Source organism: Ranitomeya variabilis, chromosome 2 (genome assembly GCF_051348905.1).
Source record: "Ranitomeya variabilis isolate aRanVar5 chromosome 2, aRanVar5.hap1, whole genome shotgun sequence".
Taxonomy (NCBI): Eukaryota; Metazoa; Chordata; class Amphibia; order Anura; family Dendrobatidae; genus Ranitomeya; species Ranitomeya variabilis.
In genome coordinates, this window is record NC_135233.1 from 1105644232 (window position 1) to 1105669842 (window position 25611).

At 47.1% G+C, this 25611-nt stretch overlaps 2 protein-coding genes across 2 annotated transcripts in view; one reads left to right on the forward strand and one right to left on the reverse strand.

The window, feature by feature from the left end:
* The window catches only part of LOC143804095 (uncharacterized), a 40916-nt gene extending 33600 nt beyond the window's left edge, over positions 1 to 7316 (forward strand). The window contains exons 15-16 of the mRNA XM_077281831.1: positions 3583 to 3726; positions 6084 to 7316. Coding sequence (XP_077137946.1) covers positions 3583 to 3726; positions 6084 to 7180 — 1241 coding nt within the window. The 3' untranslated portion in view covers positions 7181 to 7316. The remainder of the gene's footprint in view (positions 1 to 3582; positions 3727 to 6083) is intronic.
* Positions 7317 to 15690: 8374 nt separating this feature from the next.
* The window catches only part of LOC143808823 (uncharacterized), a 65663-nt gene continuing 55742 nt past the window's right edge, over positions 15691 to 25611 (reverse strand). Inside the window, exon 13 of the mRNA XM_077291913.1 lies at positions 15691 to 15940. The gene's annotated coding sequence lies outside the window, so the exon portion shown is untranslated. The remainder of the gene's footprint in view (positions 15941 to 25611) is intronic.

Sequence of the window (25611 nt, forward strand, 5' to 3'; positions counted from 1 at the left end):
CCTGTGACACTGCTGAGATGTTATGGAGGCCCAGGATGCTTCAATAGCGGCCTTAAGCTCATCCAGAGTGTTGGGTCTTGCGTCTCTCAACTTTCTCTTCACAATATCCCACAGATTCTCTATGGGGTTCAGGTTAGGAGAGTTGGCAGGCCAATTGAGCACAGTAATACCATGGTCAGTAAACCATTTACCAGTGGTTTTGGCACTGTGAGCAGGTGCCAGGTCGTGCTGAAAAATGAAATCTTCATCTCCATAAAGCATTTCAGCCGATGGAAGCATGAAGTGCTCCAAAATCTCCTGATAGCTAGCTGCATTGACCCTGCCCTTGATGAAACACAGTGGACCAACACCAGCAGCTGACATGGCACCCCACACCATCACTGACTGTGGGTACTTGACACTGGACTTCAGGCATTTTGGCATTTCCTTCTCCCCAGTCTTCCTCCAGACTCTGGCACCTTGATTTCCGAATGACATGCAAAATTTGCTTTCATCAGAAAAAAGTACTTGGGACCACTTAGCAACAGTCCAGTGCTGCTTCTCTGTAGCCCAGGTCAGGCGCTTCTGCCGCTGTTTACCTGGGGAATGCGGCACCTGTAGCCCATTTCCTGCACACGCCTGTGCACGGTGGCTCTGGATGTTTCCACACCAGACTCAGTCCACTGCTTCCTCAGGTTCCCCAAGGTCTGGAATCGGTCCTTCTCCACAATCTTCCTCAGGGTCCGGTCACCTCTTCTCGTTGTACAGCGTTTTCTGCCATATTGTTTCCTTCCAACAGACTTACCATTGAGGTGCCTTGATACAGCACTCTGGGAACAGCCTATTTGTTGAGAAATTTCTTTCTGGGTCTTACCCTCTTGCTTGAGGGTGTCAATGATGGCCTTCTTGACATCTGTCAGGTCGCTAGTCTTACCCATGATGGGGGTTTTGAGTAATGAACCAGGCAGGGAGTTTTTAAAAGCCTCAGGTATCTTTTGCATGTGTTTAGAGTTAATTAGTTGATTCAGAAGATTAGGGTAATAGGTCGTTTAGAGAACCTTTTCTTGATATGCTAATTTATTGAGACAGGTTTTTTGGGTTATCAGGAGTTGTAGGCCAAAATCATCAGTATTAAAACAATAAAAGACCTGACAAATTTCAGTTGGTGGATAATGAATCTATAATATATGAAAGTTTAATTGTAATCATTACATTATGGTAAATAATGAAATTTAACACTATATGCTAATTTTTTGAGAAGGACCTGTACTATTGAGAACTCTGCTATTAGAGGTGTAAGGGAAGAACAAAGACAAAAAAAATCTAAATGATAAAAATATTGGAGGAAGAGAAACCAGTCGCAAACTAAAATGTTTCTATACAAGTGCACAAAGCATGGGCAACAAACAAGGAAAATTGGAACTACTAACACAGGAGAAGAAATATGACGTAATTGTAATCACTGAAACTTGGTGGGACGATACACATGATTGGAATACAAGGCTAGAAGGATACAACTTATTTGCAAGAAACAGACTTGATAAACGAGGAGGAGGTCTCGCATTGTATGTTAGAACAGCGTATATCTTCATAGAGATCCAAGCTTCAGAGACTGGGAGTTCTGTGGAAACTGTTTTGGGTAAGAATACAAGGCGAGAACAACGGAAAGGACACCATTGTAGGCATTTACTACAGGCCACCTGTGCAAGCTGAAGATATGGATGAACTCTTTATGCATCAAATGGCTATGTTCTCCCAAAAACATGACATAGTGGTTATGGGAGATTTCAACTATCCAGACATTTGTTGGGAACCTCTCTCAGGCAAAACTAATAGGTCAAGTAAATTCTTAATCTCTCTTGCTGACAACTTTATCTTCCAAAAGGTAGGGGAGAAAACAAGGGGATCTGCTACCTTGGATCTAATCCTTATAAACCGGGAGGAAATGGTTGAGGAGGTAAGAGTGGCTGGGACCGTAGGAGGTAGCGACCATGCTATTTTAGACTTTTGGATAAGTAGAGGAGGAAGACCTGTGAAGACGTCAAGGTTAGATTTCAGAAAGGCAGATTTTAAGGGACTCGGAAAGAGAATCGGAGGGATCTGATGGCTGGATATCCTTAAGGACAAAAATGTCCAGGAAGGATGGGAAATCTTGAAAAATGAGATTCTCAAAGCACAATCGTTAACAATTCCGAAAAGCAGGAAGAATAGGAAGCATTTAAGGAAACCAGGATGGATGAACACACAACTTAAACACGTGCTCAAAAGGAAGAAAGAAATGTTTATCAAATGGAAAGAGGGAGGCATATCTAAAGAAGAATATAATGCTGTCTGCAGAACCTGCAGGACACGAATCAGATTATCTAAAGCTGACAATGAATTAAGGCTTGCAAGAGATGTCAAAAGCAATAAAAAAGGATTTGGGGGATACGTCAAAAGAAAAGTCAAAGATGCTACAGGATTTTTACAGGATGAAAATGATGTAATGGTAAGAAAGGATATTGAGAAGGCCGAACTTTTAAATTCCTATTTTGCATCTGTTTTCTTTAAGAAAGGAAATGGAACATTAAGTGATCTTCACTGTCCTATTAAAGGAATAGAAAAATCCAGGATATCTATAAACGGATAGTGAGGAAATGCTAAGCTAACATAAATGAATTCAAGTCTCCAGGTCCAGATGAAATACACCCCAGAGTACTGAAGGAGATGGCAGAAGAAATTTTTTAACCACTCTCCATAATCATTGAGAATTCTTGGAGAACAAAAGTCCCAGAAGACTGGAGAAGAGCAAATGTTTTTCCGATCTTCAAAAAGGGGAAGAAGGTGGACCCAGGGAACTATAGGCCAGTGAGTCTGACTTCCATACCAGGAAAGATCTTTGAACAAATTATTAAACAACATGTATGTAAGTACCTGAATAAGAATGAAGTGATTAACGAGTCAGTATGGATTTGTAACTAATGTCATGTCAGACTAACTTAATTTCCTTCTATAACAGAATCACTGACTGGGTGGATCAGGGAAATGCTGTAGATATAGTATATCTTGACTTCAGCAAAGCATTTGATAAAGTAGCTCACACTATCCTTATTGAAAAAATGACTAAGTATGGAATAGACAAGGCAACTGTTATGTGGATTCATAACTGGCTTAGTGGTCGTATTGCTGCCTTCATCCTGGCGGTCTTCTGATCTCTATGGCACAGCTGTCTATTGCTGCCTTCATTCTGGCGGACTCCTGACCCCTACGACACTGTGGTCTATTGCCGCCTGCCTCCTGGCGGTCTCCTGACCCCTGCGGTACAACGGTCTTTTTCCTCCTGCATGCTGGCAGTCTCCTGCTCTCTTGCAGCCCATTCCTTCCCTACATGCTGTTGGTCCCTTTCCCCACATCCTTGCATAGCAGCAGTCGCCTGCTGTCACCCACCAACGATCACACCTTGATGGCAGATTGACAGTTGTTAGATCACATGATCCAGTAAAATCGAGCCTTATATTAATAGTGTGCGTGTGGGACTGTCGTCTAGTTGAGTTCTCTGTGTAGCTCGGGGTTGAGCGCTTTGCTTGTCATTTACATGCACAGTCTTCTGCTTTCTGTTATCAGCCACATCACCACCTCCCGACGATCTTGTGGTTGTTGTGAAGCAGGAGGACATAGAGGATGAGCATCACGTAGACGCGGCAGAGCAGAACCCAGAGACCGAGCGCCTGTCCCCAGATGACACGGAGCGTCCTGATCCTGCCCCGAGTGAGTGACATCAGCTTTGTTGGGGGGGGTGGGAGTGTAACGGGGTCTACTGTGCTGTAGTACCTCTTTCAGTACCACCCCGTGTATCAGGAGGTCCACTCTGCTTTGGCTGGATTCTGAATGAAGGACACTGCTGGAATTCCTGGGGTTACATGGGTGCATATAAAATCTCACTGCTTCTCCACGTATTTCCAGTCTAACAACACTTTATTCACAGGACACAGAATATATAATACAGATACAGAGGGCAGGCCAATAGAACAGCAGCAGGCCAGACATACATTACAATAGCCGCAGGTGGCCGGAGCCTGCCGATATTTACTGTGGGAATTACAAAGGTGGGGGAGGACAGAAGGAGAATATCTTGTCCCATCTGCCCAGGAGCGCAGCCTGTGGGCTGATGCATCTCACATGGAACCTATTATACACTGTGTTCCAAATTATTATGCAAATAATATTTCCTCCTATTTTCTCTAAATTACCTATCTGAATTGCAGTCATTGTTATTTTCCAGTCATCTACTATTCTAGTATAATTGCAATGTTTTGGAACAAACTGCCTATGAAAACAGGATCTTTTTAAAAAAAATAAACACTCAAAATGCATGTTCCAATTTATTATGCACAGCAGAGTTTTCAACCTTTTTTATTTTATTTTGAACAAAAAAATGGCCAATTGTGAAGTTATAAGCATGATCAGCTTATTACAAAATGAAATCAAACAGTTTTCAAGTGAAACCTTTATTCTAGGTGATGTTACATTTGCACATAGGACTCCTTGTTGGAAAGAAGCTTCTGAACTCTCTCGTCCATTGAATTTGTCAGTTTTTGGATGGTTTCTGCTTCAGTTGTTTTGCATGTGGACAGAATCCCCTCCCAGAGCTGTTGCTTAGATGTGAACTGCCTCCCGCCATCATAGACACTCCTTTTGATGATGCTCCAGAGGTTCTCAATGGGGTTGAGGTCAGGGGAAGATGGTGGCCACACCATAAGTTTGTCCTCTTTTATGCCCATAGCAGCCAGAGATGCAGATGTGTTTTTTGCAGCATGAGACGGTGCATTATCATGCATGAAAATGATCTTGCTGCGGAAAGCACGGTTCTTCCTCTTGAACCATGGCAAGAAGTGTTCTTTTAGAAACTCCACATAGATTATGGAGTTCATCTTTACCCCTTCAGGGATCATAAAGGGGCCGACAATCTCTCTCCCCATGATTCCAGCCCAAAACATTACTCCACCTCCTCCTAAGGCTTGGCGCCTTAGCCGTGTTTTCCTGGGGTGTCCATCAACCAGCCATCCTCCACTCCATCCATCTGGACCATCGAGCGTTGCACGGCACTCATCGGTGAACAAAACAGTTTGGAAGTCAGTCTTCATGTATCGTTTGGCCCACTGGAGCCGTTTCTGCTTGTGTGCAGTGGATAGAGGTGGTCGATAGGATGGCTTACGCCCAGCTGCAAACCTCTGAAGGACCCTGCATATTGTTGTTCTGGGGATGTTGGAGGCACCAGCAGCTTCAAAAACTTGTCTGCTGCTATGACAAGGCATTTTTGCAGCTGCTCTTTTAACCTTACGCAATTGCCTGTTGGAAAGAGTCCTCAATGTTTCCTTATCAGCACGCACACGTGTGTGCTGGGAATCAGCTACATACTTCTTGATTGTGCGATGATCACGATGAAGTGTCTTGGCAATGTTGATTGTAGTCATACCTTGACCTAAATACTCCACAATTTGTTGCTTCTCAGCAGCCGACACATCCTTTTTCTTTCCCATTTTGGCAAAAAATGTAGGCTGCTTAATAATGTGGAACAGCCTTCTTAAGTAGTCTTGCCTTTATTTGGACACACCGGCCAAACTAATGTGCACAGGTCTCTGCAATTCAGTGATATAAAGAGCCCTGACACACATCACCATCAATGAGTTTAAGTGACAAACAAAAAAATTCTAACCTTATCACTCCTAAACTCTTTGTGCAGAATAATTTGGAACACAGTGTACATATATATAACGGCCCAACGTATTCTGGGTGCTAGGGGATTATATAAAGGGAGTATATAAAGATTACTTGACTAGGGGCAGCTGACATCACATGACACGCTTCTCCCAACCAGCAGGGACAAAAGAGAAATGTCAGTCTGCATAAAGAAAACAGAGGAAATTTTGATTGCAGTTCTGGATGTAACTAGAGTATGACTGGAAAAGCTGCTTGGTGTGTAATTAGGAGTGAAGCTCTGGATGTGCCTGCAGCAGAATATTGATGCCACATTTCTGTATATACATTAGAGCTGCACAGGCTTTTAGTGTGAAGCAGTCAGAGGCTTTACCCTTAGTAATACCCCTTTGCCTTTTTCTCTCCAGGGTTGACCCGCGACAGGTTGGCTGAGGATCAGGCGCCCAGAGACCCCAGAAAGCTGCTCTGCGCCACCCCTTCGATCAGCCCCAATGGTGACAACTCCTTTCTGTTCTCCGCCACGAGTCTGGACCGGCCCCAGGAATACTCTCTAGAGAAAGCCCTGGAGTTTGAGAAGTATCTGAGCAGCCTGACGCACCCTGCCCTCCTGATGAGGGAGCGGCCGGCACGCAGTGAGTTTGACCGTGGCTTCTACGAGAATTACAGCATCCACAGCAAGCAGCGGCTGATGCTGATGGGGGAAAAGCGTTACCGCTGCACTGAGTGTGGCAAGGGATTCACCAGGAACTCCCACTTAAAAGCGCACCGCCGGATCCACACCGGGGAGCGCCCCTTTAAGTGCTCAGAGTGCAGCAAAACCTTCAGCGAGAACTCCCACCTGACTGTTCACCTTCGCGTTCACTCTGGCGAGAAGCGTTACAAGTGCGGCATGTGTGACAAGAGCTTCAGTGAGAACTCCAACCTCATCGTCCACCAGAGAATCCACACTGGTGAGAAACCATACAAGTGCCCTGAGTGCGACCTGTGCTTCAGCCAGCACTCCAGCCTGGTGCGGCACCGGCGCAAGCACTCAGGGGCACGACCGTACCAGTGTGCGCACTGTGAAAAGACATTCAGCCAGAAAGGTCACCTCAGCAACCACATCCGCACACACACGGGCGAGCGCCCCTACAAGTGCTCGGAGTGCGGGAAGTCCTTCAGCGAACATTCCCACCTAACGGGACACCAGAAAATTCACACGGGGGAGAAACCGTACACCTGCGACGTATGCCACAAGGGCTTCAGCAAGATCTCCAACCTGAAGGCCCATCAGCAGATCCACACTGGCTTCCGACCCTATATCTGCTCCCAGTGCGGAAAAAGCTTTACCCAGCACTCCACCCTGGTCCGACACCAGCGGGTCCACGCCGGAAAGCTGGACTCATTCTGGAGGAAACTGTATGAGGTGGAAGTCTCACAGGACATCTCCTGGAAGGAGGAACTCAGCCCTGGGGAGCGAGAAACTGAGGAAGAACTCTCCTGTCCCACCAGCCAGCAATGCTGACTTCCCAGAGCTCATGGCCCAGGGATGTGGCTACTGTTGCCTTACTTTCCCAGACCCCTGAAAGCCACGTATGCAGTGATCTGGAGATAAGGAAATACATGGCTGCTGCTAATAGAAGTTCCTTAACGGTCATCTTTATCTTCCCCAGGATCCTGTTTGCGATGGAGGGACGTTCTGCAGTATTTCTAGTGAAATGTGTAACTGAGAAAGCTGGGTGACAACCAGTATGTATGCCCATCCTGCTCACGCCGCTGTTGTGGTGCCACTTTCTCGGATCCCTGAGTGGACAGTATATTGAAACATATCAAATCCAATATGTTCAGGAACGTGGGGTTATGATTCTCGGCCTCATTGCTAGTCACCCAGCTTTCTCAGGTTCAGCTGCCACTCCAAGCTTTGTAATTCCAGGATGGGATCTGTAAATGTGAATGTTGCCTTTTCCTATTTATTTCAGGTTTGTTTTTCCATTGTTATAATTTATTATTACCTCCACACGTCTGTTGTGGCGACTCAGCCGACACTTGGAGTATTGGAAGAAAAGTGTTAACTGTGGCTAGGATCCACATAGAGCCGGCCGTCCACTCGACTGTCCACTCTTCAAGTACTCATGTCTAGATTTTCTGAAATTATTTTGATTTGTGTGAGGGAGGGGAGCACAATGTGGAGGTGTCATCCTGTCTGTGCCATGAATGTACTGTGAACACTACAGAGGCCTTGTACAAGCAGCAGATATAAGGCTATGTTCACACGGTGCGGTTTTTGCTGCGGATCCGCAGCGGATTTGCACTGCGGATCCGCAGCAGTTTTCCATGTAGGTTACAGTACAATGTAACCCAATGGAAAACAGGACCCGCTGTGCCGACGATCCTTTTTTCCACAGGCAAATCCGCTGCGGTTTTGCCTGCAGAAAAAAGAAGTACCATGTCAATTCTTTCTGCGGATTCCGCTGCGGGTTTCCAGCAGCCCCAATAGGAAACTGCATTTGGAAACCCGCAGTGGAATCCGCAGAAGAAAAAGGATCAAAAACCGCAGCTAAAATCAGCGCTGAATTTAGCTGCGGTTTTTCAAAACAGGACCTGAAAAAAAAAAAGGATGAAAAAAAGGAACGTGTGAACGTAGCCTAAAGCCTCCGCGATCAGTGACCGTTCTGCTTTCATGACGATATCCATAATGTCTTGCTGTTACCTCTGAATGCTGCACATAAAAGCAAAGCTGTCCTCTTGTGCGCCTCTTTTATGGACACTGCGGTACTCGCCTGGTCAAGGAGGTTAGGAGTCCTCTCCACCAGTGGCTCTGCCTGTCCCGCCGTCTCTTCTGTGCCCGTCCTGCCGTCTCTTCTGTGCCCGTCCTGCCTCCTTTTCCTTAGCCCATCCTGCCTTCTCCTTAGCCCGTCCCGCCGACTCTTCTCTGCCCATCCTGCCTCTTCCTTAGCCCGTCTTGCCGTCTCTTCTCTGCCCGTCCTGCCTCCTTTTCCTTTGCCCGTCCTGCCTTCTCCTTAGCCCGTGCTGCCTCCTTAGCCCGTCCCGCCGTCTCTTCTGTGCCCGTCTGCCTCCTTTTCCTTAGCCCATCCTGCCTTCTCCTTTAGCTTGTCCCGCTGTCTCTTCTCTGCCCATCCTGCCTCCTCCTTAGCCTGTCCCGCCGTCTCTTCTGTGCCCATCCTGCCTCCTTAGCCCGTCCTGCCATCTCCTTAGCCTGTCCTGCCTACTTCTCTGTAGTCCGTCCCGCCGTCTCTTCTGTGCCTGTCCTGCCTTCTCCTTAGCCTGTGCCGCCGTCTCTTCTGTGCCCGTTCTGCCCTCTTCTCCTTAGCCCGTCCCGTCTCTTCTGTGCCCAACCTGCCTTCTCCTTAGGCCGGCGTCACACTGGCGAGTTTTACGGACGTAAGAGCGCAGAAACTACGTCCGTAAAACTCGCATAACATACGGCACAATTATTCTCAATGGGGCTGCTCCTATTAGCCGTATATTACGGTTCAGTATTATACGGCTTTCTACGGCCGTACAAAATCGCAGCATGCTGCGTTTGTCAGCGTACTGCGCAAAAAAATCGCCAATGAAAGTCTATGGGGGCGTGAAAAATACGGATTCCACACTGACCAGCAGTGTGACTTGCGAGAAATACGCAGCGGTGTTAGTGAAAAGTCGGTAATTCAATTGCCGGCTTTTAATTTCTCCTGCACAAACCCGACAGGATATGAGACATGGTTTACATACAGTAAACCATCTCATATCCCCTTTTTTTTTGCATATTCCACATTACTAATGTTAGTAGTGTGTATGTGCAAAATTTCAGCGCTGTAGCTGCTGAAATAAAGGGTTAAATGGCGGAAAAAATTGGCGTGGGCTCCCGCGCAATTTTCTCCGCCAGAATGGTAAAGCCAGTGACTGAGGGCAGATATTAATAGCCAGGAGAGGGTCCATGGTTATTGGCCCCCCCCCGTGGCTAAAAACATCTGCCCCCAGCCACCCCAGAAAAGGCACATCTGGAAGATGCGCCAATTCTGGCACTTGGCCACTCTCTTCCCACTCCCTGTAGCGGTGGGATATGGGGTAATGAAGGGTTAATGCCACCTTGCTATTGGAAGGTGACATTAAGCCAGATTAATAATGGAGAGGCGTCAATTATGACACCTATCCATTATTAATCCAATTGTAGGAAAGGGTTAAAAAACACACACACACATTATTTAAAAGTATTTTAATGAAAAAAACACAGCGGTTGTTGTAATAATTTATTGTACTCTCAGTCCATCAGGAACACCCTCGCTTGGAAAAATAATAAACGCACAAGATACATACCTTCTGCTGTCAGATCAGGTCCCACGAAGTAATCCATCTGAAGGGGTTAACTAATATTACAGGCAGAGCTGCGATAATCCACTCGCTCTGCCTGTAATCCCCGGGTGCTGAAAGGAAAGCAGTGATCTATACTTACATTCAGTTGCGGTGATGCGCCCTCTGGTGGATGTTCTCATATAACCTGTAGCGTGGGAAAAAGTTCCCAGGCTGCAGTTCATGAGAACATCCAGCAGGGGCGCATCACCGCAACTGAATGTAAGTATAGATCACTGCTTTCCTTTCAGCACCCGGGGATTACAGGTACGAGCGAGCGGTTTATCGCAGCTCTGCCTGTAATATTAGTTAACCCCTTCAGATGGATTACTTCGTGGGACCTGATCTGACAGCAGAAGGTATGTATCTTGTGCGTTTATTATTTTTCCAAGCGAGGGTGTTCCTGATGGACTGAGAGTACAATAAATTATTACAACAACCGCTGTGTTTTTTTCATTAAAATACTTTTAAATCATGTGTGTGTGTGTGTGTGTGTGTTTTTTAACCCTTTCCTACAATTGGATTAATAATGGATAGGTGTCATAATTGACGCCTCTCCTTTATTAATCTGGCTTAATGTCACCTTACAATAGCAAGGTGACATTAACCCTTCATTACCCCATAGCCCACCGCTACAGGGAGTGGGAAGAGTGGCCAAGTGCCAGAATAGGCGCATCTTCCAGATATGCCTTTTCTGGGGTGGCTGGGGGCAGATGTTTTTAGCCACGGGGGGGCCAATAACCAAGGACCCTCTCCTGGCTATTAATATCTGCCCTCAGTCACTGGCTTTACCATTCTGGCGGAGAAAATTGCGCGGGAGCCCACGCCAATTTTTTCCGCCATTTAACCCTTTATTTCAGCAGCTACAGCGCTGAAATTTTGCACATACACACTACTAACATTAGTAGTGTGGAATATGCAAAAAAAATGGGGATATGAGATGGTTTACTGTATGTAAACCATGTCTCATATCCTGTCGGGTTTGTGCAGGAGAAATGAGAAGCCGGCAATTGAATTACCGGCTTTTAACACATATCGCGCTGAATGAAATCTAAATACAGAATATATATATATATATGTGTCTCAATGACATATATATATATATATATATATATATATATATATATATATGTATATATATATATGTATATATATATATATATATATATATATATATATATATATATATATATATATATATATATATATATACTGTATATATGTTTTCCCGAACATTTGAGCACATAAATCCATTAGATGTCGGTTTTGCAAGCCTGCGCGAAAATCTCGCAGTACGGATGCCATACGGATTACATACGGAGGATGCCATGCGCAAAATACGCTGACACACCCTGACTACGGATCACTATTTTGGGAACATTTCACCGTATTTCGGCCGTATTACGGCCGTAAAATACGGACCGTATTGTCTTACGCCGAGTGTGACGCCGGCCTTAGCCTGTCCTTTCTCCTTAGTCCGTCCCATCGTCTCTTCTGTGCCTGTCCTGCCTCCTTTTCATTAGCCCGTCTTGCATTCTTCTCCTTAGCCCGTCCTGCCTCCTTCTCCTTAGCCCATCCCGCCTTCCCTTCTGTGCTCATCCTCTCTTCTGTGCCTGTCCTGCTGTTTTCTCTTTAGCCCCCCTGCTTTAACAATTGATGGTCTGTGATGCCAGGTGAAGTGATTTCCGTACTCTGTGGCTTGTGGTTGTGCTGAAATTATTATCAAGGCATATCGCACACACACTCCTCTATCACATACACCGTGTATCACACATCACTGCCGCCCTCCGCTGTCACATACACCGTGTATCACACACATCACTACCGCCCTCTGCTATCACATACACCGTGTATCACACACATCACTACCGCCCTCCACTATCACATACACCGTGTTCCAAATTTATTATGCAAATTATATTTTTCTCGGATTTTCCTAAATGGTCGGTGCAAATGACAGTCAGTCTAATAACCGTTAGATTATACATCGAATTTTATTGAAGAAACCTCCCAATGATAAGTTACATGGTAAAATAGGACCCTTCTTTGATATCACCTTCACAATTCTTGCATCCATTGAACTTGAGTTTTTGGAGAGTTTCTGCTTGTATTTCTTTGCCTCCCAGAGCTGCTGTTTTGATGTGAACGGCCTCCCACCCTGGTAGATCTTTTACTTGATGATCCTCCAAAGGTTCTCTATAGGGTTGAGGTCAGGGGAAGATGGTGGCCACACCATGAGTTTATCTCCCTTTATGCCCATAGCAGCCAATGACTCAGAGGGATTCTTTGCAGCATGAGATGGCGCATTGGCAGCATGAAGATGATTTTGTTCCTGAAGGCACATTTCTGCTTTTTATACCATGGAAGAAAGTTGTCAGTTAGAAACTCTATATACTTTGCAGAGGTCATTTTCACAAATTCAGGAATCTTAAAGGGCCCTACCAGCTGTTTCCCCATGATTCTGGTCCAAAACATGACTCCTCCACCTCCTTTCTGACATCGCAGCCTTGTTGGGACATGGTGGCCATCCACCAACCTTCCACTACTCCATCCATCTGGACCATCCAGGGTTGCTCGACACTCATCAGTAAACAAGACTGTTTGAAAATTAGTCTTCATGTATGTCTGGGCCCACCGCAACCGTGTTTGTGAACACTGGTTAGGGGTGGCCTAATAGTAGGTTTATGCACCACAGCAAGCCTTTGAATGATCCTACACCTTGAGGTTCAAGGGACCCCAGAGGCACCAGCAGCTTCAAATATCTGCTGGTTTGTAATGACTTTTTAGCAGCTGCTCTCTTAATCTGATGAACTTGCCTGGCAGAAACCTTCCTCATTATGCCTTTATCAGCACAAACACGTCTTTTCTCAGAATTGGCCACAAATCTCTTACCGTGCATTGATCACACTTAAGTTTTCGGGAAATATCTAATGTTTAGATCCCTTGACCAAGGCATTGCCCTATTTGATGCTTTTCGGCAGCAGAGAGATCCTTTTTCTTTCCCATATTACTTGAAAACTGTGGCCTGCTTAATAATGTGGAACATAATTTTTAAGTGTAGTTTTCCTTTAATTAGAATCACCTGGAAAACTAATTATCACATGTGTTTAAGATTGATTTCAGTGATCCATTGAGCCCTGAGACACAATACCATCCAAGAGTTTATTTGAAAAACAAAACAATTAAATCTTTGACACTTAAATCCAATTTGCATAATAATTTGGAACACGGTGTACACCGTGTATCACACACATCACTGCCGCCCTCCGCTATCACATACACCGTGTATCACATACATAACTGCCGACCTCCACTATCACATACACCATGTATCACACACGTCACTGCCGACCTCCGCTATCACATACACCGTGTATCACACACATCACTGCCGACCTCCACTATCACATACACCGTGTATCACACACATCACTGCCGCCCTCCGCTATCACATACACCGTGTATCGCATACATAACTGCCGACCTCCACTATCACATGCACCGTGTATCACACACATCACTGCCGACCTCCGCTATCACACCGTGTATCACACACATCACTGCCGACCTCCGCTATCACATACACCATGTATCACATCACTGCCGCACTCCGCTATCACATACACCGTGTATCACATCACTGACGCCCTCCGCTACCACAGTGTATCACACATCACTACCACCCTCCTCTGTCACATACACCGTGTATCACACAGCACTGCCACCCTCCGCTATCACACCGTGTATCAAACAGCACTGCCACCCTCCGCTATCACACTGTGTATCACACATCACTGCAACCCTCCGCTATCACATCACTACCGCCCTCCGCTATCACACCATGTATCACACATCACTACCGCCCTATGCTATCACATACACCCGTGTATCACACATCACTACCGCCGTTCACTATCACACCGTGTATCACACACATCACTGCCGCCCTCCACTATCACATACATCGTGTATCACACATCACTGCAGCACTCCACTATCACATACACCGTGTATCACACATCACTGCCGCCCTCCACTATCACATACACCATGTATCACACATCACAGCCGCCCTCCGCTATCACATACACCGTGTATCACACATCACTACCGCCCTCCGCTATCACATACACCGTGTATCACACATCACTGCCGCCCTCCGCTATCAGACCATGTATCACATCACTGCCGCCCTCCACTATCACATACACCATGTATCACACATCACAGCCGCCCTCCGCTATCACATACACCGTGTATCACACATCACAGCCGCCCTCCGCTATCACATACACCGTGTATCACACATCACTGCCGCCCTCCACTATCACATACACCGTGTATCACACATCACTGCCGCCCTCCGCTATCACATACACCGTGTATCACACATCACTGCCGCCCTCTGCTATCACATACACCGTGTATCACACATCACTGCCGCCCTCTGCTATCACATACACCGTGTATCACACATCACTGCCGCCCTCCGCTATCACATACACCGTGTATCACACATCACAGCCGCCCTCCGCTATCACATACACCGTGTATCACACATCACTGCCGCCCTCCGCTATCACATACACCGTGTATGACACATCACTGCCGCCCTCCGCTATCACATACACCGTGTATCACACATCACTGCCGCCCTCCGCTATCACACCGTGTATCACACATCACTACCGTCCTCCGCTATTACATACACCATGTATCACTCGCAGCACTGCCGCGCTCCACTATCACATACACTGTGTATCACAAAGAACGTTATAGTCTTAGTCATTGCTTAAAACTGGTGAGGTAAAGTGAAAGTTGAGATCTGATTGGTTGCTATGGATAATGAAAGCTGAGCAAAGGTTTCATTGTAACCAGACTGCTGGTTTTTGTGCAGGAATTAAAGCTGAGCTCTGATTGGCTGCTACTGGTAAAATAGTTGTAGATGGTTGTGGTTGATGCGTCCTGTACCACGTCATGTGGGAGATGCTGGTGACTCCGCTCCTGTGCTGCAGAGCGACACTCATAGTTCTGCTGTACGTGGCGAGAAATGCTTTAACCTCTGCACCTTTCATGATCTCTGTGCGTGGAATCCAGGCTGCACACCGCACAGAGGATGTTCTAGACTGGAAACAGGTGTAACAAACCCTCAGCTGTGAGATGTCTGGTTAGGCACCTAGCTCATGTATTACTGCACTGACAACTTGCCGGTATATTGTGTGAGAGGTTGTCGGTTCTGCCCTCCCTCCCCCCCGATGCTGACACAAAGTCGCCAGCATCAGCTCATCTACTGCTGACAACCTACCTGTATACATGTGAGAGGTTGTCGGTCCTGCGTCGCGGTGCTGACACAAGATCTCCAGCATCAGCTCATCTACTACTGCTGACAACCTACCTGTATACATGTCAGAAGTTGTCAGCCCCCCGCTGCTGACACGAGACCTCCAGCATCAGCTCATCTACTACTGCTGACAACCTACCTGTATACATGTCAGAAGTTGTCAGCCCCCCGGTGATGACATCACTGATATGACATAAGATCACACCAGATCTAAGGGCGTCTTGTGGGCTGTGTATCACACACAGGACACTCCATAAATGACAGAACAGGTGAGTAATAGCGGGAGGACATGGCTATAATTTATCACTAATAATGTAAGGGTTGTCATCACCACCAGGAGGCGCTGTTATATTCATGTTTATTGAGGTGACCCCTCGAGGTCGGCCAAGCTTCTCAAGAACTTAGAGTTCACATAGTCACTGACGTAACTAATCTGTGGGGTCTCTATAATTTCCAGTTCCTTCTTGGGTTTGGAGTTCTGAAAGGTCAACGACTGGAGATCTTGAGCCTCTTGGTCATTAGGGAGGAAAAAGACGTCCTCAATGTCCAGCGAGGTTGGGCTACATCTGAAATCTGAAGTGGACAATCCATCTGAAAAGATAAATTATTTCTGTGTAAGGAGCAGTTACACACACATAACATGATTTGCTATGCTCCAGTTCCATCCAAAGCTGCGGCCACCATACTATTGGCTCTTGCGTGTAGACGTGATGGATGCAGCTGGTGTCCATAGCGTCCAGCAGCACTTTGTGGGAGACAACAACCTCATCCCATCCCCCAACAGGAGAATGGATTATACAGATACACTATGTGGGGAAAAATATGTGCCCCCCACTTCCACCTCCAGGATCTTTTCTGACCTCCCATTCTACATCTGTAACAGAGTGTCACCCCAGCCTGTACACATGGACCATACTTTATTCAGCCTTACATTAGCATTCCTTGCCCTGTATCTGGTGGGGGCATGCTTTGTTCCCCTCTGCAGGGGGCATCTCCAATACACAAACCTGTAGAGAGACTGCAGACAGGGTTTCTGGAACTTTCTTAATCCTTGAAGCTATGTTTAAGGGGGTGGGTGTTGGGATCAGTCCCTTTGTTGGGCAGAGATACTAAAGGCCCCGTCACACACAGCGACGCTGCAGCGATACAGACAACGATGCTGATCGCTGCAGCGTCGCTGTGTGGTCGCTGGGGAGCTGTCACACAGACAGCTCTCTCCAGCGACCAACGATCAGGGGAACGACTTCGGCATCGTTGAAACTGTCTTCAACGATGCCGAAGTCCCCCTGCAGCACCAGGGTAAACATCGGGTTACTAAGCGCAGGGCCGCGCTTAGTAACCCGATGTTTACCCTGGTTACCAAAAAAACCAAACAGTACATACTCACCATCTGATGTCCGTCAGGTCCCTTGCCGTCTGCTTCCTGCTCTGACTGAGCAGCCGTACAGCGAGAGCGCAGCGGTGACGTCACTGCTGTGCTGCGCTCTCACTGTACGGCCGGATCTCAGTCAGAGGAGGAAGCAGACGGCAAGGGACCTGACGGACATCAGATGGTGAGTATGTACTGTTTGGTTTTTTTTACATTTACGCTGGTAACCAGGGTAAACATCGGGTTACTAAGCGCGGCCCTGCGCTTAGTAACCTGATGTTTACCCTGGTTACCAGTGAAGACATCGTTGGATCGGTGTCACACACACCGATTCAGCGATGTCAGCGGGACCTCAGCGACCAAAAAAAGGTCCAGGCCATTCCGACACGACCAGCGATCTCACAGCAGGGGCCTGGTCGCTGGTACGTGTCACACATAGCGAGATCGCTACTGAGGTCGCTGTTGCGTCACAAAACTTGTGACTCAGCAGCGATCTCGCTATGTGAGACGGGGCCTTAAGAGTGGTAGGACAACAAGCCACATCTTCTGTTAAGGTACCTTCACACTGAACAACTTTCCAACGAGAACGACAGCGATCCGTGACGTTGCAGCGTCCTGGATAGCGATATTGTTGTGTTTGACACGCAGCAGCGATCTGGATCCCGCTGTGATATCTTTGGTCGGAGCTAGAAGGCCAGCACCTTTTTTCGTCGTTAGGTCGGTGTGTATCGTCGTGTTTGACAGCAAAAGCAACGATGCCAGCAATGTTTTACAATGGTAACCAGGGTAAATATCGGGTTACTAAGCGCAGGGCCGCGCTTAGTAACCCGATATTTACCCTTTTTACCATTGTAAAAGTAAAAAAACAAACAGTACATACTCACCTTCTGATGTCTGTCACGTCCCCCGGCGTCCGCGCTGCTGCTCAGAGCTTCCTGCACTGAATGTGCCAGTGCCGGCCGTAAAGCCGAGCACAGCGGTGACGTCACCGCTGTGCTCTGCCGGCCCTGACACATTCAGTGAAGGAAGCTCTGAGCAGCAGCACAGACGCCGGGGGACGTGATAGACATCAGAAGGTGAGTATGTAGTGTTTTTTTTTTTACTTTTACATTGGTAACCAGGGTAAATATCGGGTTACTAAGCGCGGCCCTGCACTTAGTAACCCGATGTTTACCCTGGTTACCCGGGTGCTGCAGGGGGACTTCGGCATCGTTGAAGACAGTTTCAACGATGCCGAAGTCGTTCCCCTGATCGTTGGTCGCTGGAGAGAGCTGTCTGTGTGACAGCTCCCCAGCGACCTAAACAGCGACGCTGCAGCGATCGGCTCGTTGTCTATATCGCTGCAGCGTCGCTGAGTGTGACGGTACCTTTAGTCGATGCTGTGTGCTTTGAGGGACAAGGATCTGCAGCTGCATTGGATCCTGGTATCATGTATGGAGATTGGAGATCATTTTGCCACATGGAATTGTGATGTCTCACCTCCCTACTGTATTTAAGGACTGAATCTGAAGACTTGCTGTGGGGTGACTTGCGAAGGACTGGGATCTTAGGCTGAGGTGAGATCCCTGTGACCGTGTGTATTGTTAAAAGCTGCCACTTTGGATTGTGTTGTGGCCCTCATCTGCTGGAGTCATTGAATTCACTCAAGGACCATTTCTATTTCCCTGGCGTCGGATTGCCGGGTGGCGCCCCCGGATCTGCTCCCTTTATGTGGACTCAGTGTGGACTCATTACGGATGCTGCAGAATTACTTTCATTTGTGTTATCCCAGTTCCCTGTTCCAATAGATCTTGTTGGATTGTTAATCGCCTGGTGTCTCTTTCTGCTCTGTCGTATACCCCCTCACAAACTGGTGGCAGCAGTGGGATCAGAGCAGAGGGAATGGAGGATAGCGGCCCATCAATGTCTGGAACCGGAACCTCAGGATACAGGAACTGGACTGTGGGGAGTTTACAAACAAAGGCCCATGAATTAGGAGTCTGCTATAAAGGACTGACCAAGGGCCAACTAATTAAGACTTTGGAAGGAGCTTACCTGCAAGATGGAACCGAAGAAGGATTCCCAAAGCAAAGGGAGGAAAGACAGGAGCTGCAGGTAAATAACCTAAAAAGTCAGTGGGTTGTGTGGTACGAGGAGGAGATGGCATTGCTTGGGCATGAGGCCACAATAGAAGATAAGAGGGAGGCCATTCGAACAGCTAAGGAGAGACAGCGCATAGTGGAAGCAGCTAGAAGCTCCAGACTGTAACCACAGCACCCACCATGAGGGATTTCCAAGGGTGTCCCATAAGGACTTTAAGCCGTTTAACGAGGCTGCAGGTGACATTGAGGGCTTCTTCCAGGACTTCGAACATCAATGTCGATTAATGGAAATCCTGGAAAGCGAGCTAGTCAGATATCTGGTGGAGCTCTTAGATGGTGGAGCTGCCGAAGCCTACAGAGCTATGGACCCCCGGAGGTCCAGTGAGTATGAGGAGGTAAAAGAGGCCATTCTTGAACATTATGCTGTAACTCCAGACACTTACAGAGCGCAATTCTGCTCCTTAGCCTGTGAGGGGCAAGTGTCTTTCAAGATATATGCCCACAGGCTTAAACAAGTGTGTCAACGCTGGCTGGAGGGAGAGGGGGCCTTAACGTGGGAGGCCCTCTTTCAGGTCATCCTAAAAGAACAGTTCTATGCCCAATGCCCTTCTTAAGCCCCCGTCTCATATAGCGAGATCGCTAGCGAGATCGCTGCTGAGTCACAAGTTTTGTGACGCAACAGCGACCTCAGTAGCGATCTCGCTATGTGTGACACGTACCAGCGATCACGCCCCTGCTGTGAGATCGCTGGTCGTGTCGGAATGGCCTGGACCTTTTTTTGGTCGTTGAGGTCCCGCTGACATCGCTGAATCGGTGTGTGTGACACCGATCCAGCGATGTCTTCACTGGTAACCAGGGTAAACATTGGGTTACTAAGCGCAGGGCCACGCTTAGTAACCCGATGTTTACCCTGGTTACCAGCGTAAATGTAAAAAAAAAAAAAAACCAGTACATACTCGCCATCTGATGTCCGTCAGGTCCCTTGCCGTCTGCTTCCTGCTCTCACTGAGATCCGGCCGTACAGTGAGAGCATAGCACAGCAGTGACGTCACCGCTGCGCTCTGCTCTCACTGTACGGCGGCACTGTCAGAGCAGGAAGCAGACGGCAAGGGACCTGACGGACATCAGAAGGCGAGTATGTACTGTTTGGTTTTTTTTGGTAACCAGGGTAAACATCGGGTTACTAAGCGCGGCCCTGCGCTTAGTAACCCGATGTTTACCCTGGTTACCCGGGTGCTGCAGGGGGACTTCGGCATCGTTGAAGACAGTTTCAACGATGCTGAAGTCGTTCCCCTGATCGTTGGTCGCTGGAGAGAGCGGTCTGTGTGACAGCTCCCCAGCGACCACACAACGACTACCAACGATCACGGCCAGCTCGTATCGCTGGTCGTGATCGTTGGTAAATCGCTATGTGAGACGGGGCCTTTAGATCCGGGAATGGGTGCGAGAGAGGAAACCGATGACAGTGGAGCAAGCTGCTGCTTTAGCTGATGAGGTTCTCACCATCAAGCCTCAGTGGAAAAATTTACTGGTGGATGGAGTAAAAACTACCAACACGCCACCACCAGTGGTCTCTTGTCCTTCAGTCCCCAAAGTTTGCTGTCCCACTAGACCACCACCTCATGTTGATACCCATGTAACTCACCTTCCAGCTAGTCATTATTTATTATTATAGCGCCATTTATTCCATGGCGCTTTACATGTGAGATGGGGTATACATAATAAAAACAGGTACAATAATCTTGAACAATACAAGTCACAACTGGTACAGGAGGAGAGAGGACCCTGCCCGCGAGGGCTCACAATCTACAAGGGATGGGTGAGGATACAGTAGGTAAGGATAGTCCTGCCTCTTGCTCTGAAATGCTACAAGGAGAGAAAGTAGTAGAGCGCAGGTGTTATGGATGTGGGCATCCTGGACATCTGCAGGCTACATGCCCAGCTATACAGTGGAGAAATTGGTCTCAAGCCCAACAACCACCTCATGCACTGTCACATAGATATCAGCCTCCAGGTTTCCTTACCTCCATCCCCAGAGTGGGACGGAGTGCGATACAGCGCAGCTGTTACCGATGTGGGCAGACTGGGCATCTGCAAGACACCTGCCCTCAGAGGATTGACCCTGCACCAAATCGGCCTATCAATTATTTACAGCCAAGCACAATAGAAGAGGTGCCACCCCTACAAATTGATTTGCCTAACAGCTTGGAAACCCATGTTTGACCATTAGGGGTTTATGGGGTGCGGGCCACAGCCACAAGTTCCTTTAATCCGCAAAGAAAGCACTTACAGGAGGTCATGCTAGATGGTCGGAGAGTTCTTGGTTTTTGTGACTCTGGGGCATTTCTCACCATAGCTGATCCGAGAGTGGTTCGGCCAAAGGCAATACAGCATGGACCTGGGATTACCATTGAATTAGCTGCCTGCAGATATTGTCTTAGGAAATGATGTGGGAGAACTACAATGTCGATTTGTGGGTGCAGGAAGCAGAGTTTAAGTCAAAGAGGATGTAAAAAGGAGCCTACCTTTAAGCCTACAACTGCACCATACAATAAAGATAAGCCAGTTGACACAAATGCTAATGGATTGTCCAATCAGGAGCCATGAGTTATGTCGGCCATATTTACGTGTACATGACAAGCGACCTGTTGAGGTCACTAGTATGTACACTACTTGAGGGGGGAAGTGGTTGTAACAGAGTGTCACCCCTGCCAGTACACATGGACCATACTTAAGGTACCGTCACACTAAACGATATCGCTAGCGATCCGTGACGTTGCAGCGTCCTGGATAGCGATATCGTTGTGTTTGACACGCAGCAGCGATCAGGATCCTCCTGTGATATCGCTGGTCGTTGATTAAAGTTCATAACTTTATTTGGTCGTCAGATCGCCGTGTATCGTTGTGTTTGACAGCAAAAGCAACGATACCAGCGATGTTTTACAATGGTAACCAAGGTAAATATCGGGTTACTAAGCGCAGGGCCGCACTTAGTAACCCGATGTTTACCCTGGTTACCAGTGTAAAATGGAAAAAAACAAACAGTACATACTCACTTTCGCGTCCCCCGCCATCCGCTTCCTGCACTGACTGAGCGCTGGCCGTAAAGTGAAAGCACAGCACAGCGGTGACGTCACCGCTCTGTTAGGGCCGGCGCTCAGTCAGTGCAGGAAGCGGACGCCGGGGGACGCGAAGGTGAGTATGTACTGTTTGTTTTTTTACATTTTACACTGGTAACCAGGGTAAACATCGGGTTACTAAGCGCGGCCCTGCGCTTAGTAACCCGATGTTTACCCTGGTTACCTAGGGACCTCGGCATCGTTGGTCGCTGGAGAGCGGTCTGTGTGACAGCTCTCCAGCGACCAAACAGCGACGCTGCAGTGATCGGCATCGTTGTCTGTATCGCTGCAGCGTCGCTTAGTGTGAAGGTACCTTTAAATCAGGCTTACATTAGCATTCCTTGCCCTGTATCTGGTGGGGCCTGCTTGTCTTTGTTCCCCTCTGCAGGGAGCATCTCCAATACACAAACCTGTAGAGAGACTGCAGACAGGGTTTCTGGAACTTTCTTAATCCTTGAAGCTATGTTTAAGGGGGGGGGAGTGTTGGTTGGGATCAGCCCCTTTGTTGGGCAGAGATACTAAGAGTGGTAGGACCAGCCACATCTTCTGTTAGTCGATGCTGTGTGCTTTGAAGGACAAGGATCTGCAGCTGCATTGGATCCTGGTATCATGTATGGAGATTATTTTGCCACATGTAATTGTGATGTCTCACCACCCTACTGTATTTAAGGACTGAATCTGAAGACTGTTGTGGGGTGACTTGCGAAGGGCTGGGATCTTAAGGTACGTCACACTCAGCAACTTTGCAACGAGAACGACAACAATCCGTGACGTTGCAGCGTCCTGGATAGCGATCTCGTTGTGTTTGACACGCAGCAGCGGTCTGGATCCCGCTTTGCCATCGCTGGTCGGAGCTAGAAGTCCAGAACTTTATTTCGTCGCTAGGTTGGCATGTATCGTCATGTTTGACATCAAAAGCAACGACGCCAGCAATGCCAGACATGGAGCTATCAACCAGCGAGAACGGTAAGTGAGTCGCCGTTACGTCACTGGATCGCTCCTGCATCGTTCTGGAGTTGCTGTGTTTGACGTCTCTACAGCGACCTAAACAGCGACGCTCCAGCGATCTAGTTTAGGTCGGCTCGTTGTCTAGATCGCCGCAGCGTCGCTGAGTGTGACGGTACCTTTAGGCTGAGGCGAGATCCCTGTGACGGTGTGTATTGTTAAAAGCTATAAACATAAGGATGAATGACCTCGGGGAGATCAAAACATCCAACACTGCGGAGACACCATCACGTGTTTCTCAACGCAGTGTTAAAAGCTGCCACTTTGGACTGTGTTATGGCCCTCATCTGCTGGAGCCATTGAATTCACTCATGGACCATTTCTATTTCCCTAGCGTCGGACTGCCGGGTGGCACCCCCAGGATCTGCTCCCTTTGTGTGGACTCAGTGTGGACTCATTACGGACGCTGCAGAATTACTTTCATTTGTGTTATCCCAGTTCCGTTCCAATAAATCTTGTTGGATTGTTTATCGGCCTGGTGTCTCTTTCTGCTCTGTCATATACTCCGTCACAACATCCATAGACATTAATATGGAGAAAAGTATGTGCCCCTCAGTCATATACTGACAGTTGTTAGTGGTCGTAACCATGGATACCTAAAGCTACTACAGTGCCCTGCACATGGGGTATGCGATATAGTGAATCAGATGAACTATACTACATTTTTAATTGGAGGTATTTACTAATATTATTACACGTACTACATAATGGGATGGAATCATAAAGCTGGGCATACCCCTTTTATGCTGCTAACAAAATCATAGTAATTATTAACTAGTCAGACAGCACAATACTTTATCAATATAGGCATGTAGAACGGCTGACAAGTTATGGATTGCTAAATGTGCACTGGATCAAAGCCAACATCAGTACATAAACACAGCACAAGAATCATCAAGAGCACATGAATTCTTGACACCAATCATCAATTCATGATAACAGTTTCTGGGCTTGACGCTTTGATGTCTTCCTTGGTCTACCAGTATGTTTGCCTTTAACAACCTTCCAATGTTGTTTGTATTTGGTCCAATTTTAGACACAGCTGACTGTGAACAACCAATATATTTTGCAACATTGCATTGCATGATGATTTACCCTCTTTTAAGAGTTTAATAATCCTCTCCTTTGTTTCAGTTGACATATCTCGTGTTGGAGCCATGATTCATGTCAGTTCACTTGGTGCAGCAGCTCTCCAAGGTGTGATCACTCCTTTTTAGATGCAGACTAACGAGCAGATCTAATTTGATGCAGGTGTTATTTTTGAATATGAAAATTTACAGGGTGATTCCATAATTTTTTCCTCAGAATTGAGTGATTCCATAATTGTTACCCTATGCTTGGTTAAAAAAAGTACCCATTACTGACTGCCACATTTTTTGTTCTTGATTTCTTTTAGTGTTTCTTAAAGCCAGAAAGTTGCCATTTGAAATGACTTTAGATTTGTGCCATGTCTGTGATCTGCTTTTTTTTTCTACAAAATGAAAAACAACTGAATGAACATCCTCCAAGGCCGGTGATTCTATAATTTTTGCCAGGGGTTGTATACACGAAAACCACTATCAGTACATGTTATGCATCACCAAGATTAGTTCAGAAATCAACTGCAATGTCTGTTCTGCTGCCGCCATGTAGAAATGGGCAAATTTATTTAAGTGAAAAAAATTACTGAAATTGATCAAAAATTCGTATTTCCTAGAATATGGATATTTTTTAAATGGAAGCTGTAAGCAGATTTTAGCGCTATAAGATGCGGCCACTGCCTTTCAGGGCTTATTTACAGCATTCTATAATGCTGTCGATAAGTTATAATATACTCACCCGGGGGCGGTTCTGTGCGGTCCGGTCCGATGGGTGTCGCAGGTCCGGGTCTGGTGCCTCCCATCTTCTTGCGACAACGCCCTCCTGCTTCTTCATCACTCCCCGCATCGGCGCTCCATCGCAGGCGTACTTCTCTGGTCAGAGTAAAGTACTGCAGCGTGCAGGCGGCTGGGCCTCTCTGACCTTTCCCAGCACATGCGCACTGCAGTAATTTGGTCTACCCTCAACAGGGAGCGATGAAGAAGCAGGAGGGCGTCGCCGGAGGTCATTGTATTTCGTAAGGTTGCGGTGCAAGTCAGGACATTCGAAGCCTAATCATGGCTGGAAGTCTCGCTCTAGTGTGAAGATACTAAAGATGCAGCAGGTGGAAGAGGCCCTGGTAACCCAAATGCAGGGCTGCAAGCAGTGGGGCAGCTAGAGAGGTAACAGATTGTTTTTTTTTTTAATGTGTTACAATTACCACACTGTCCACGCTTATGAACCATAACCACCACTATCGGCTCTTATTAACTATAACTGCCATACCTTCCACTCTTATGATTTATATATGCTACACTGTTATGAACTACAACCACAACACCTGCTCCTAATAACGAGAACTGCTACGCTATCTTCCCTTAAGAGCTATAACTGCCATCCCTTATGAACTATAACCATCAGACTGTCCTCCCTTTCGAACTATTACAGCCATTCCATATGTACTATAACCACCAAGCTGTCCTCCCTTATTAATTATAGCCACTACATTGTTTGCTCATATGAACTATAACCACCACACTGTTCTTTTCTAAGAAGTACAACACTGTCCGTCCTTATGAACCACAACGACCACACTATCCTCTCTTATCAACTCTGTCCTCCACACCATCC